Source organism: Rhinolophus sinicus, linkage group LG03, assembly GCF_036562045.2.
Source record: "Rhinolophus sinicus isolate RSC01 linkage group LG03, ASM3656204v1, whole genome shotgun sequence".
Taxonomy (NCBI): Eukaryota; Metazoa; Chordata; class Mammalia; order Chiroptera; family Rhinolophidae; genus Rhinolophus; species Rhinolophus sinicus.
In genome coordinates, this window is record NC_133753.1 from 141,987,847 (window position 1) to 142,003,966 (window position 16,120).

The 16,120-nt window shown below is 35.7% G+C and overlaps 1 protein-coding gene across 24 annotated transcripts in view; it reads left to right on the forward strand.

The window, feature by feature from the left end:
- The window catches only part of MEF2C (myocyte enhancer factor 2C), a 167,885-nt gene extending 153,362 nt beyond the window's left edge, over nt 1-14,523 (forward strand). For 12 of the 24 annotated variants that reach the window (XM_019734219.2, XM_074328748.1, XM_019734221.2 and 9 more), the window contains 5 exons: nt 928-1,100; nt 2,593-2,616; nt 3,509-3,638; nt 4,223-4,358; nt 9,791-14,523. In XM_019734219.2, coding sequence (XP_019589778.1) covers nt 928-1,100; nt 2,593-2,616; nt 3,509-3,638; nt 4,223-4,358; nt 9,791-10,112 — 785 coding nt within the window. In that variant the 3' untranslated portion in view covers nt 10,113-14,523. The remainder of the gene's footprint in view (nt 1-927; nt 1,101-2,592; nt 2,617-3,508; nt 3,639-4,222; nt 4,359-9,790) is intronic. The other 12 variants (XM_074328749.1, XM_019734231.2, XM_074328750.1 and 9 more) reach the window with 3 other exon arrangements.
- The last annotated feature ends 1,597 nt before the right edge of the window (nt 14,524-16,120 follow it).

A 16,120-nucleotide genomic window follows, 5' to 3' on the forward strand; every position in this document is an offset into this window, starting at 1 on the left:
TCCAATCAGAGGCAGTAGAGGAAGCCAGCCGATGACTTTCTGCCTCGGCTCAGGTTACATCAACTCCCTTATAGTTCTTCCTGCCACAAAGCAGTATATTTTGAATTATGAGACATGGAGACCTCCAGATAGCCATTTACTGTTAGTAGGGGGCTAAACATCAGAGACCTAAGAAAATCCTTTCAGTGTTCGCGTTAGATGGCTATTCCTGTGCCTCGGTGAATCAGCGTTTTCGTGGAGGCATCATCCCTTCATTTCAGCTCCTGAGAAGGAGTCCTGCTTTTTGAAGTTCTGTGTGTGCAGGAAAGCCAGCCTTCAGGGTCGTACACTGAACTTAGCAAGGAGGGCAAACGAGACAGAAGAAAACCATAGGGAGAAATCGCTCAAAGGAAAGGGGAACTGAACAGCAAGCTGTGTAAGAGGCTATTCTTCCTGTGTGTCCTAGAAATTACCATCTTGCTGGTATGCCCTTTTTTCACTTGAGGACACACAGACACACAAAATAAAACCCAAACCATTGAACTGAAAGAGTGAGTCACTCCAGCCAGGCCTCCGCCGAGCCGGTCAATTAAAGTGCAGGACCAATTTTGTGCTTTTCTTAGACCTTGAATGACTGTCTGACTTTCTTCCCGAATTTTTTTAATAGGAAAAAAAGTATATGTTGATTTCTGAGCAAGTTGATGTATATAAACTGTCTTCTCATTAGAAGTTTTTAATCTTCCTATAGAGTACTATTAAATAACTGATTGGGTTGCTCTTCACATGGCAGTTTCATCAGTCATCCCGTAGACTTTCAGCGTCTGTTATTTATTGCATGTCTTATACTGTTCAGCTTTTTTTCTTAATCTCATGTTGTGTATTCTCTAGAAACATATTTGAGTCTGGAGTTCTTCCTGAGTGCTTTCTTTCATTGTTTTGTTTTAACAGGGAATGGGTATGGCAATCCCCGAAACTCACCAGGTCTGCTGGTCTCACCTGGTAACTTGAACAAGAATATGCAAGCAAAATCTCCTCCCCCCATGAATTTAGGGATGAATAACCGTAAACCAGATCTCCGCGTTCTTATTCCACCAGGCAGCAAGAATACGATGCCATCAGTGGTAATGACAACCTGCCTTTTAAATAAATGTTGATAATGTTTTGTATATGTTCTGCTCTTTTTGTATTTGTCTAACTTTATGAATTACTTATGTGCTCCCAGAAAATTAACACATCAGTGCTGTTGCTAGAGCTCTCTTTGTATTTAGCAATTATTTCTGGTAACTGGTTCACATTTCCCTTTTCCATGTAAAAAAAGAACCAACATCCAATAAACTCCACTACAGTACTCGTGTTCTGGGGCAAAGAAAACATTTCCTTTTAAGGGCTCCAATTTATAATTAGAAAAAATATATATTCCTTATTGCTCTGCTTATGGGACAGACATATGGTTCGACCAATGGTAGAATCAAATTCACAGAATGAGGTATTTCATAACAGATTTTTACAGTATTGAACTATTTATGTCCTCAAAGTGCTGACAATGAAAAATCTTTTTTCATAATTTCCAAATGAACTTTCTCCTGTTAATTGGAATTCTTTTCTTAGGTATATTGCAGTGATAGTGTTCAGTACATCACATGCCTGTACACTGCCTCAATTCATCTTTCTATGTATGTGCTTCATGCAAAAAACTACCTCTCAAAAGCAGATTGTTTTAAGATCCTAGGCATTTTGAAAACAAAGGTTACATTTTACGTAAAAAAAAATAAGTTGTGGCACTTGTAAGAGTAAATAAATTAATGTGAAATATAAATATAAATAATATCACAGCCTCTATCATTTGTCTTTCTCCTGGGTTTGCAGGGCTAAGATGAAGATGATATTGTGGAACTAAATTCAACAACAAAGAGACTTACATCAGTGTTCTCCAAATTAGCTTTGCTTAAGAGCGAGAACATTTAAAACCAAGATTCAGTAGACAAATTTAGATCATTTTGCAAACACATTTATTTTTTCCTTTCTGTGCTCTGTGGCAAGCTTCAGGGTAAAACAGTCCTGCAAGCTGATTAGTTTATTATGGCACAGTGCAGATTAATTTTGAATATCAACCAAAAAAAATCACATAATATGCAACGTTCCCTTAGGAGAAGACTGGATCTAATAAATAAAACCTCCCACAGGGCCATAGCCAAGCAGTGTGGGCCATGCATGGCAGGCTGTCTCTATCAGCAGATTTATCCCAACTCCCTTAAAACTGATGCTTTGACAGGGATTCTGTGAGCGGTCGGTCAGGTGCAATTCCCCCTCCTCCAGCAAGTGGGATTTCAAAAGACAATCTTTTTTTTCCCCCAAAATGTGATGGTGAAATAATGAATGTTGAGACAGTGACCTATGCTGAAAACTGGATAGATTGACTTTATATTTGAGACAAACAGCTCATTAAGGGAAACAAAGAATGTCTTTGTAAGGAATTATCTTTAGAGTCTGGTTTTTAAAAACTATTTAAACTGTTGTGTGTATTAGAAGATGCTTTTCCTTGTGTTGAAAAGATTTTGCCCGATTATAAATATTTAGACACTAATTTATAAAACTCCTTCCCCATGCTGTCAGTCTGAGGATGTCGACCTGCTTTTGGTAAGTGGTGAGCGTGCTTCCCTGAAATGGCCTGGGCAAGGAGAAACCTAAAGCAACTTTTAGGTGGAGTGGTAGCTCTAGTAAAACAGGAAGATTTTGGAAGTCATCATTGTGTGTTAACGTTGATTATATTTAAATACTATTAGTTTCGGGTGTCACTCATAGATGAAAAGTATGTCAGGTTATTTATTTTTCGGTCTCAACTTCTGTAAGTGAAGGCCACGTTTTAAATTTATTTTAGGACTTAATTCATAGTAAAATTCTAACACACACACAAAATGCCTTAGTTATTTAAAACCATGAAGATACTGTTTTCTGAGAAATTTAAGCCTCATGATCTTCAAATTTATGTGATTCTTTACTCTCCTTGCTGTAAGGAGTTAAATGTAAATGTTAGCTGCTTTGCCATCTAGTTTAAGGGAAGTTTAGAAGAATCTGAAAAAAGTGGTCAGAGCACCACCTTCTGGTCAGAATATCACATGACACCCTACCCATCTGCTCTGCTGTATATAGAACTGAGAATAAAGCCACCGTGGCTGATTTCATTTTTTTTCATTTGCATTTGAATAAAAATTGAAACAATGGAAGTACAGTATACATATTTCATCAGTTTTCAACATAGTCTGTTTTTATCCATAATAAAGCTATGGTACTTGTTACTAGTTCAGTTGCCTAGGAGATACTGATGTAATGGGTTACTATGGCAACAACTGGTCTCTTGAAGGATTGTAAATGATAGGGTTGGCAGAGTTCATAGAGACACATGTTAAATGATTAATTTCATGAGATTTGTACCAGGTTATATTTTTATGTGCAAAACTAGTACTGAAATATAATATTTTTAACTTTTAAAAAAATTCCACCAGTAATGTCTTTTTATTTACTTTAAAAGAATCAAAGGATAAATAACTCCCAGTCTGCTCAGTCATTGGCTACCCCAGTGGTTTCCGTAGCAACTCCTACTTTACCAGGACAAGGGATGGGAGGATATCCATCAGCCATTTCAACAACATATGGTACCGGTGAGTAGCTTTGCCATGTTCAAATAGTACATGAAATACTTTTTATTAAAAAGCAAGATGAAAAAGATAGTACCTTTTTAGTCTGTTAGGAGGTTTTACTTAGTACCTGTGGTGTCCAGAGCAGTATACCATTACTTGTTTGTTTCTAAGACAAAGTGAGTATCCACATTTTTTTTAAGTGACTGAAAGTTTTACTAACCCAACCTGAGTTCAGTATAGAAGAACAATTTCAAGGAAAATGAGCTGTTATTTCTTTGATGTAATAGAAAGCTCACTTCCTTGAGATTGTTTAAAAAACATATGTATATACTGTAATACCATATTGTAGTTTTAATAAACTAGAATTGCAAGCTGTACTACTTTGAAGCTTTCATGGAATACTTATTTTTTGGTATAGTATATCTCTTTTAAATTAACATAGTCCCTGATGTTTTTTCTCCTTCTTCCCATCCCAAGAGTAAAACAACGTATAACGATCATTAAATAATGCTAATAGAATATTTTAAAAATCAAAAATGTTTCTTCTATTCATCATCTGGCAATTTCCAAATTAAACATTTTCCCTGTTTTATTTTTTGATCTAGAGTACTCTCTGAGTAGTGCCGACCTGTCATCTCTGTCTGGGTTTAACACCGCCAGCGCTCTTCACCTGGGGTCAGTAACTGGCTGGCAACAGCAACACCTACATAACATGCCGCCATCCGCCCTCAGTCAACTGGGGTAAGCAACATTATTTCTTTTATAATCCACTTTTAGGATGCATTTTTAAATGACAAATGGCAATCTCTAAAAAATGTGATCTAACGTCCCATTAGAGGACGTAAAATTCTACTTTATCCAAATCTGAAAGTAATTATCAGATCAATACCTTCCAAGTAGCTTAAATATTACTTTCCTTATTCTTTAAGAGCAGGGGCCAGGCACTCTGTGATAATGACATAAATTATTTCCGACGATATTTATTTTCACTTCTATCAGTAATAAATATTTAGTTAAGTTTCATATAGCTCATGTGGGATATAAGAAGACATTTATAGTTATAAGTTCTTTAAGTTTTTTGGGATATGTGAGAATCCTCACTTAGCATAAATCACATAGCTCAGATTAATGTTAACATAATAATCATAGGATCAACTATTCCACTGATTTTATATATTTATAATATACTCATAGCATAGTTGTATATTTATAGATATTGTCTGAATATAAACATACATGTATATATACATACACACACTAATTACCTAAGTTTGGGTATAAAAATAAATTTTGTTGTTTTCTGGTCAGAAGATGTGTATTTCTGCCCCCTTGTGGTAGTTTTGAGGTATGTCTTTATGGTAGAAATGACTCCTGGCATTAAATTGTGGAAATGCTCAAACCTTTAAAAAGCCTTGAATTCACAATTCACACTACTTGTAAAACAAACAATTTTATTTTAGAGATTAAGACTTTAAGTTTCACTAAAAACTTCAAAACTGCAATTAATCTTCAAAAAAAAATACTAGGAGGAGAGAAAATTTAAAGATAACAAGTTTTTATATTTTGGAAACATCTTCTATGTCTGTCTCACTTTTACTTGTCTACCGAGCCATTTGGTTGGAATAGTTAACTAGTTCTACGTTCCTATTTCTAAGGAGATAATGAGCATAAGACATTAAGTAGAATAAAAATCTCTGAGTGACATTACAACTTCATCTCTTACCCTCCCCTGCCCCACCAGCTTCCCGTAGAATTGATTTCACATCGATCAGTGCTGTGGTAATGGAGTCTTCAACCCATTCACCATCAGCTTATGTACATTCTACTCACTAATCACTATTGTTGAAAATCTAACCTTTTGTATAAATAATAAATTCACATGACAGTATTACGCTCCTGTCTTGAAAGATTGTTAACTTGAAAGATATATTAAATATTGATCAGCAACAGAGTTTTTTTAGGACATTTAAATTTTCTCAGAAATGTTAACTATCCAAGTAGACATTTATTGCAATAACTTTTTCAGGTAATTATCACTAAGTACATCATACCATCCAGGCAATTTTAAAATACATACACTTCTGCGGCTCAGCAGTGGATCCACTGTACATGCTTTTTGGCAAAAAATAAAGATAGCTGTTTACTTTTCATTGTTCACAAAATTCATCCATTAGAGGACTAGATTTCCTTCGAAATTATCAATGTCAAAAATTGTATTATTTTCCCTGAATGTGGCTTTCTTTTGTTTTCAATAACATCTCACAATTTACATGTTACATATAAAACACATTTACTTATGTATTTTAACTTTATTACAATTTTAAAATTCTCTCCTGTTACATGAAGAATCTGTTGTTCTTAATAGATGCTTCAGCAAATGAGAAAAGATAGGACTGGACTAGTGAGGCACTGAATTACAATAGCCAGGGATGAAGCATTTTGTTTAGTTTGATTTGTTTACAACACCAGTTTTCATAGTGCATAGTTTCACTCTGAATTTGGTCTATGAGTTTTTATTGCACTTAATCACTTCCCTTATCGCTCAGATAGGATACCACTTCCAGTCCTAATTTTGGCCCACCTACTTACTTTCTTTCCTCCCGCCCTCCCTCCCTTCTTTCCTTTCCCCTCCTTCCCTCCCTCACACACACACACACACACACACACACACTTCTCGAAAGGAGAGTCCTTCAAATGGACTAGCACATGCTAGTTTAACATTAAATGTTAAACTGTTGTTTTTTTTATCCCAAGATGTAATATTTATGTAAAATAAATTATATGAGCTCCCTTATTTTCGTATAGTGTAAATTAATGTTTAAAATTTGATATTTTTCCTAGCTAAAGTAGTCTCATACACTTGTATGGTGAGTTCACATTCTTTTGGATAGATAACAGTGTTCAAAGGAGAATAAAATACATTTCAGCTCTACCAAAGTGGGTATTCCCAGCAGCCCGAGATGGTCACCACCATTCTTCCTCAAAATTGAAAAGTACAAAAGAGAGCTTCATATTTAGTTCATGAAAATACCTTTAACTCTTCAAAGCTATACCTTAACACTATCTAGTATTTGATGTTTATCTAAGCAAGTTACATACATGGCATAAACTGACTTGATGTAGAGAGCAGAGGTGACTGGCAGAAGGAAGTTGCCATCAAGGGTTAGTGAAAGTCATTTAAATACTAAGATTTGAGAAAAATGCCCCTCAAATTTCTGGGTGTTTTTCTCCTACCACCTAAAAAGGGCAACCTGTTTTCTGGAAATACTTCTGTATATCATCTGTGTTAATGTATATACTGAGAGAGTAACTTGGAGTAAAGATGACTTTTAAAAGTTTAGGTTTAAATATAGTTTGATAGTCTCATTTCCAGGCAGTGGCAGTAAGCAGTTTGAATAAAACTATCCAGTCATGTTTGATTACTGAACAAGTATGGGGAAGGGTAGGTGTTTTTCCAGTTGGAAGGCATCTGTAGTAGACAAGAACTTGCATCAGGACTTGATACAGGAAACTTGCATGTCTGGTTTCTATCCCCACTTCCACCACCCTCCCCTCCACCTGTTTATCACTCACACATATGAAGCATTTCATAATTGTCTGTGTCTGTAAAAATTTTGTTCTCAAGAATAAGTAAACCACAACATGGTTATATCTGAACCAGCATATATACAGTTAAGTGATTTTTAATGTTTTTTCTTTTCAAGAAAAATACTTCCTTGATAACAGAGACTAGTCAATTAAAAGTCAACCTGTTTTGAGTCCTCTACCATAGTATAATGAAGCTGAATCTCAGATACCACTTACATTTCATTATTCTGGATTTAGTGTCCCCAGAACTACTCAAAATGCTTCATATATCCTTTCAGTGTCAAATGGAATGCCACCAAAAGATTAACTTAGGGACTGGCCTATTTGTTTATAGGAAGGGATAAACAGTAATCATCATGTCTTTTATGGGGACGAGATGCAGCAAAACCTGGACAAGCCAGTTGACACTGGGAGATAATGCAGCTTCCAAAAGCTTTGTTAAAGAAGTAGCATTTTGATTATGTCACTTTTTGCTTAATTTATCCAGATGAACTGCTTTTACTAGTCCAACTCACCAAATTTTTTTTTTTCGTTTTCCATGTCCCCCGCCTGTGAAGACATAATCTAAATGTCAAAGGGCAGACAAAAAATATTTATTGATATGCCACTTTATTTTCAGACTCCTAATTGGCATTCATTATTAAACAGTTGTGTGAATCATAGTAGACATTTCATTAAATTTTAGTGAAATGGTCAGGAAAATTAGTTCATCCAAAAATCAAAAGATGATTTTCTCTGACATCAAAATGAAACATTAAGTAACACTGAAACAAGATAAAATAGTCCACCATTATGGATCCTTTTGAAATATAGGTATCCCCCCCATTTTAACATCTTCTTGATTTAAACATTAATTAAAACTCTTAGAAAATTAGTATACTAATATAGACTGTAAAATAAAAATACAAAGAAATACAAGTATAAACAGGTGATTGAAAATTGTATACATTCCCTTGTAGTATCTTGATACAAATGCTAAAACTGCTTTGATTCTATAAAATCATAAAAGCCAGAGAAAGAAAAACTGATTAGGAAAACAAATAATTCTCCTTTGTTATTCTTGACATTCGCTCATCTATTAATAAGAGAAGGAAAGTAATTCTTTGCCAGTAGGTGGTGCTTTTGTATAAAACATCACTCAAAAATAAACTCATTTCTGACTAATTTTATATCTGTATACATCTTGAGCCTGAATTGCACCTTCCAAAAAGCCAGCCCCAAGTTACTCCACTTTTTCCTCTGAAATATATACCCATTTTCTCACTACTCATAATGACGTTTTTAATACCATCTAATTCTCTCCATTAGAAAGTAACACAATCACATACATGGGTAGATAGGTTTGCTTTCTTTTGTTTAAAATGGGTGTGTCTATTACGGATTATTCTTTGCTGTGACTCTTCCTCAGTAAAAAGAGATTTGTCTATTCTCTCGACAATATGAGCAAATAATGCTGAATCTAGTCATGGATGTCAGTGCAATTAGAATGTAAGAACAATGGAAGCATCTTAAAACTGACATCGGCAATGTTACTATGGTTTATCCTGATCAAGGTCATCGTCGTTGCTGATATACACTTAAGGGCTTACTGCTTTCCCCTCCAGAATTTCAAGTATCGAAATTCTCCCACATTTCGGTAGAAGGGCAAGTTATACTTTCCTGGAACAAAATCACACTAGATCCTTCTTTACAAACAACATTTTCTTAGGCAAATCCAGATTCACCAACTAATGCCAGTGAAAAATAAGAGAAGTGGTCCCCTAACCCCTAAGTCCCCCAGCAGAGCAAGACTAGCAATAGGAGGTAAAGTTGAAATAATTGCAGAAAATAGACAGCACTTTTATCCCATTTAGCTGAGAAAGGATGAACGAAGAAAGTAAAATTATATTAGTTTTAGTGGGGTAGGAATTCTAAGTGTTTTTAAGCCAGTACTTAAAATTTCTGCAAATAATGTCATCCTCCTTCCTCCTTCCCCTTCTTTCCCCTCTCCCAAGCTTTTTACCAGATATGGTTATAAGTAGCCTTTTATGGATTCTATTCATTTGAAATCTGAACTTTTTTTCCTTTTCTGAAGACTATGCAACTTAATGTGTACGTGCTTATTAAATTGAGGAAAACATTTATATCCATAATAAGCTTTTTACAATAATTTCCAAACACTGGCAATAGTAAATCAAGGACATCTAATTCAAAAGCTAAACACTGTATCTTAAATCTTAGATTATATTTTGGAACTAGTCTAGGAAGAAATCCCATAGACACAGAAAATGCTTTTTCCAGTGTGTCTTATTAAAAAACCTTTCTGAACCGGTAACCTATCCGTTTAGGGAACCTGTCAGAGACTAGAGGTGTGATTCATGAGCCTGGACCAGTTAAATACTGTAATTACTACCGGGCAAATCAACAGAGACATCCTAAATCGCTCTAAGAAGGCAATGCCCTTACGTGCTCCTAAGCACGTTCTCCTCCCTCTGGGCATGCTCTGGTGTCTATGAGAGTCTTTAAGCTGATGTTTTATGTAATTGTGAGTTCCTGGGGGCTCCAGGCCTCCTCCATCTGTAACTGGGTTTCCTTTCCTCCTACAGAGCTTGCACTAGCACTCATTTATCTCAGAGTTCAAATCTCTCCCTGCCTTCTACTCAAAGCCTCAACATCAAGTCAGAACCTGTTTCTCCTCCTAGAGACCGTACCACCACCCCTTCGAGATACCCACAACACACGCGCCACGAGGCGGGGAGATCTCCTGTTGACAGCTTGAGCAGCTGTAGCAGTTCCTACGACGGGAGCGACCGAGAGGATCACCGGAACGAATTCCACTCCCCCATTGGACTCACCAGACCTTCGCCGGACGAAAGGGAAAGTCCCTCAGTCAAGCGCATGCGACTCTCTGAAGGATGGGCAACATGATCAGATTATTACTTAATAGTTTTTTTTTTTCTTGCAGTGTGTGTGTGTGCTATACCTTAATGGGGAAGGGGGGTCGATATGCATTATATGTGCTGTGTGTGGAAAAAAAAAAAAAGTCAGGTACTCTGTTTTGTAAAAGTACTTTTAAATTGCCTCAGTGATACAGTATAAAGATAAACAGAAATGCTGAGATAAGCTTAGCACTCGAGTTGTACAACAGAACACTTGTACAAAATAGATTTTAAGGCTAACTTCTTTTCACTGTTGTGCTCCTTTGCAAAATGTATGTTACAATAGATAGTGTCATGTTGCAGGTTCAACGTTATTTACATGTAAATAGACAAAAGGAAACATTTGCCAAAAGCGGCAGATCTTTACTGAAAGAGAGAGCAGCTGTTATGCAACATATAGAAAAATGTATAGATGTTTTGGACAGACCCGGCAAAGGGTGGCCATTGGTAAATGTTAGGAATACGCCAGGTCACCTAACATCCCAAGACCACTCAAAACCTGCAGGCGTATCATTGGCGTATGGCACTCAATCAAAAGGATCAATGACCATTAAAAGAGGACCATACCTATTTAAAAAATGTGGAGTTTGAGGGCTAACGTATTTAATTAAATAAATAAATAAATAAATAAATCTGGGTCTGCATCTCTTATTAAATAAAAATATAAAAATATGTACATTACATTTTGCTTATTTTCATATAAAAGGTAAGACAGAGTTTGCAAAGCATTTGTGGCTTTTCGTAGTTTACTTAAGCCAAAATGTGTTTTCCCCCCTTGATAGCTTCGCTAATATTTTAAACAGTCCTGTAAAAAACCAAAAAGGACTTTTTGTATAGAAAGCACTACCCTAAGCCATGAAGAACTCCATGCTTTGCTAACCAAGATAACTGTTTTCTCTTTGTAGAAGTTTTGTTTTTGAAATGTGTATTTCTAATTATATAAAATATTAAGAATCTTTTAAAAAATCTGTGAAATTAACATGCTTGTGTATAGCTTTCTAATATATATAATATTATGGTAATAGCAGAAGTTTTGTTAATAGCGGGAGGGGGGTATATTTGTGCAGTTGCACATTTGAGTAACTATTTTCTTTCTGTTTTCTTTTACTCTGCATACATTTTATAAGTTCAAGGTCAGCTGTCAAAAGGATAACCTGTGGGATTAGAACATATCACACTGCAACACCCTAAATTGTTTTAAATACATTAGCGATCTATTGGGTAAACTGACGTCCATTGTATATACTAATTAGTTTATTTTATGCTATTTTTGTTTTTGAATTTTTATCAAATGCAGGGCCCCTTTCTGATCTCACCATTTCACCATGCATCTTGGAATTCAGTAAGTGCATACCCTAACTTGCCCGTATCCTAAATTACCTGGTTGGTTTTCAGCCTAGAATTTGATATGCTTTGTAGAAATATGCCCAGAATAGAGAAGGTGTATTGGGGCACATGTCCTGCAAATGTGGCCCTAGAAACTAGTGATATGGAGTTTACTCGATGCATAAGTTACAAATTCCCACAGAAGAAAAATGTGAAATACTGGGTGCTAGACAAGAAGGAAGCAGGTAAAGAGATAGTTGCTTCGTCATCCGTTTTTAATTATTTTAACTGACCCTCAACAATCTTGTCAGCAATATAGGACTGTTGAACAACCCCAGTGTGTTAGGAACCCCAAATGTCACTTCTGCATAAAGCATGTATGTCATCTATTTTTTTCTTCAATAAAGAGATTTAATAGCCATTTCAAGAAATCCCATTAAAGAACCTCTCTATGTCCCTTTTTTTAATTATTCAAGAAATATTGATGACTCTTGTCTAATATTTGTCTATAAGGGATTAATTTTCAGACCCTTTAAAAAGTGAGTGCCATAAAAAAATGTTGATATATATTGTTTAAGAGAGATTTCAATCTAGGAATGATTTTCCTTCTCTTGGAATGTGAAGATCTGTCGATTCACCTCCAATCATATGCATTGACATACACAGCAAAGAAGATACAGTCAGTAAGATCGACACTCCTATATCAGATGTAGGACATTTCTTACCATTTTTTCTTTTACTTGCACAGTTGCTATGTTTTCTCATTGTAAAAGGCTGCCGCTGGGTGGCAAAAGCCAGGAGACCTTACTAACTAGGCTATATTTTTCTTAACTTGATCTAAAATCTACAATTAGACCACAATGCACCTTTGGTGGTATCCATATAGGATGCTAACCTGCCTTGTACTAACATTTTATATACTAAAAAAAAAAAAAAAAAAAAAAAATCTAGTAACCATTTCATATGTCCCACTACTCGAGGTATCCATGGAACATGAAAGAAAAATATTTATGCAGAGGAAAAATAGAAAATCATCCCTGAAAATATGCACACACACACACAAATACACACACACGCACACACATATTCACAGACAGGAAAGAAAACTAAGAAACTCATTTTTCTTACCATCGACTTGATCCCATCCTTACAACACACCCTTATAACTTGATGTGTATAAAATATGCAAACATGTCACAAATGTTCCTTGTCATTTCAAAACTCTTTATCAATATCAGTAGAAACTTACCAGTGGGTGGGAAAGGGTCATTATGTGAAAATATGAAAAAATAGCCATATTAATTTTTTACCTGCAATTTGCCTCAGCAACAAAGAAAAGGTGAATTTCTAATGCTGATGATAAAGTAAGCTAAAGTACCAGCAGAAGCCTTGGCTATTTATAGCAATTCAGACAATAGTTTTATAAGAACATGAAAAGAACAGAATCACTTGAAAATGGATGCCAGTCATCTCTTGTTCTCACTACTGAATTCATATAAAGTGGTGGCAAGATAGCGAAGGGATAATCTGAGAATTTTTTAAAGATGATTTAATGAGAAGAAGCACAATTTTGATTGTGATGAGTCACTTTCTGTAAACAATCACTGTCTATCTTTACCCTCATACTTTATCTGTAATTTATCATTTATTGTATTTGCAACGCTAGTATGGTTTGGTTTTTTATCACAGTAAATCCTTGTATTCAGGAGTTTAGGGCAGAGCCCTGAGGGAGTAGTATTTTACTTAACCCATCCTAGAGTAACATTTAGGCAACATTCTTCATTGCAAGTCAAAGAACCATAAGTGGCATTTTACACAGCTACAAGTATTGTTATATCTAATCCTATTTTAGAAGTTTTTTGGTAATATTAAGCTTAAATACTGGTAACACTGATGCAATATATGCAAGCTGCACAACCTGTATATTGTATGCATTGGTGCGTGGAAGGCTATTCATTTCAACCTTTTTTAAAATTGTGTTTTTTAGTAAAATGGCTTATTTTTTCCCAAAGGTGGAATTTAGCATTTTGTAATGATGAATATGAAAATGCCTATCATCCTCAGACCACTTTAAGGTTAACTAAAGTGAGAATTAAAAAAAATATTCAAATACACTTTTTAAAAGAATATCTGCCCTCTCACAATTTTATGTATTTCTTTTTCTCACACACCCATCTTTTAACTTAGAAATAGCATTTTTTGCCCCTTTTATCCATTTGTTTGTTTTTTTCAGAAAGTTAATGCTTGTATTTCTTTCTTTTAAAAAAAAAGTGTTGTTGTTTTTTTAAAAAAAGAAGAAGCAGCCACTTGAACCCTTAATAAAGGCTGTTGCTTAAGCATAGCATACTTCATCTGTTCCTGTTTGTGCCATCTGCTGTGATGTCGTCACTTATATGGCGTGAATTTCCTGCCACTACAGATCTTTTGAAGATTGATGGAATACTGGTGTCTGTTAGAATGCTTCAGACTACAGATGTAATTAAAGGCTTTTCTTAAATATGTTTTAACCAAAGATGTGGAGCAATCCAAGCCACATATCTTCTACATTAAATTTGTCCATTTTGGTTATTTTCATAATCGGGTATTGCGTTTGCCTTCCCTATTCATACCTCAAATTGATTCATACCTCAGTTTAATTCAGAGAGGTCAGCTAAGTGATGGATTCTGTTGTGGTTTGAATGCAGTACCAATGTTCTCTCGGAGCAAAGTAGACCTGGGTTACTGTAGGCATAGGACTTGGATTGCTTCAGATGGTTTGCTGTATCATTTTTCTTCTTTTTTGGGGGACTTGTTTCCATTAAATGACAGTAATTAAAGTAGCTTGTAAATGAGGGCATACAAGCATTGCAACAAATATTCAAATAGAGGCTCACAGCGGCATAAGCTGGACTTTGTCGCCACTAGATGACAAGATGTTATAACTAAGTTAAACCACATCTCTGTATCTCAAGGGACTTAATTCAGCTGTCTGTAGTGAATAAAAGTGGGGAATTTTCCAAAGTTTCTCCTGCTGGAAATAAGGTATAATTTGTATTTTGCAGACAATTCAGTAAAGTTACTGGCTTTCTTAGTGATGCAGTGTCTGTGGTGCATTTTTTTTAATGTTTTGCTGTTTAAATTTATTCCGCTTTATCATTTTTCTTTTTTTTTTTTTAAGTAGCTTCTCCCGCAAGCGCAAGTGAGCTTTCTCAGTTTTCAACTCAAAATACTCAAAAAAAAGGATATTTGTGTTTTGGAGGGAGGATGAGTGTAGATTGGATCATAGTTCTTGGGGTAATAAATGTATTCAACCAATGTGGGAAGTTCTAGGTTCTTATCAAGTTGTTCAACTTCTTTATCAAAGCAGTTCTAGGAAAGTCTTTGATAACTTGCTTAAATGCACAGAATTTTCCAGAAGTCATTGTGAAAGGCACTACTACGGTATGCAGTAAGTAAAATTATTTTTAAACCAAAATGTGTAGAAAACATTTCCAGATTTATTTTTTCTTCATTAAAATAGTTTATTTAACAACAACAACAAAAAACTGTTGAAAACATAGACTTATACCTAAATATTTGAGAAAATTAGTGAATTCATACATTTTTAGAAACTATGATATATTCATTACCAAAATTTAATTGTAATTGGAATGTCCTTAGATCAATGTAAAGACTAATTTAGAAACTGAAAAGGAAAACGAGGAGGCCCTGGCCAGCCAACTGGACCCCGTGGACTTCAGCATTAGCAGCGATTCCTGCTCTGATGCAAAAAGGAATGCAGCTGGATAAACATTGCATGTGGCTTCAAAACAGCACTGCTTTTCCCTTTGTTCTCTTTATTCATTTTCAGCAAACATTTACTAAGCAATTGCTATGTGTAACTCATTTGATGGATTCTCGGATGAATGAAGATACAGCCCTTCCTCTTAAGAAACTTATAAACTAGTAGGAGATTGAAAGACTAACAGGAAATCGAAAGTGTCCTCAGAGACTTCTGCCAAGTGCTAGGGAACCACTTTGGCCATCTTTGGAGCCGCGCAGGGCAGAGGTCCTGAGCAAGGACACTTCATAATCTGCCCAGCAGAGACAGCCTTTGACTTGTCTTTTTGGATGGGTAGGACAGAGAACGGCCCAGATGGATGAGGACAGGGCTGACCCAGCGGACATGCGACTTCTGCAGTACACGTGGTCCTGCACTTAGTTTTGTGCTCTGCTGTCATTCCCTTGATAGTCTTTGAGCTCGTGTTTTGTAAGAGAAGTCTGATAGGACAACAGAGCCTGCGAGGGAGCAGAGGAAGTAACAGAAAAAAGTGAAAAGCTTTCATTTTAGTACTTTTAACCTTTCTTGCTTTCGGAAAAAGATTTTCCTTTTGCACTGAGCCCTACAAATTATGAGTTCAGGCCTAGATGAGGGCATTCTACAAGGAGGAAATAGTAGGTACAAAGGCACAGAGATGGGAAAGTGAGAGACAAATTTGCAGGAAGCGGGGACCATCCTGTTTAGATATAGTGTATCCATGTGTGGATGTTGGAGGAGGTCACCACCGGTTGACCCACTCCCAGTCATTGGAATGTATAATTTACCCACTGTTCCCACAGTGGGAACCGTTTTCATGGATGCAGACTTGAGAGAGCAATGTGCTGTTAAGACCATCTGGACTGTATACAAACTAAACCCAGTTAATGCCTCTA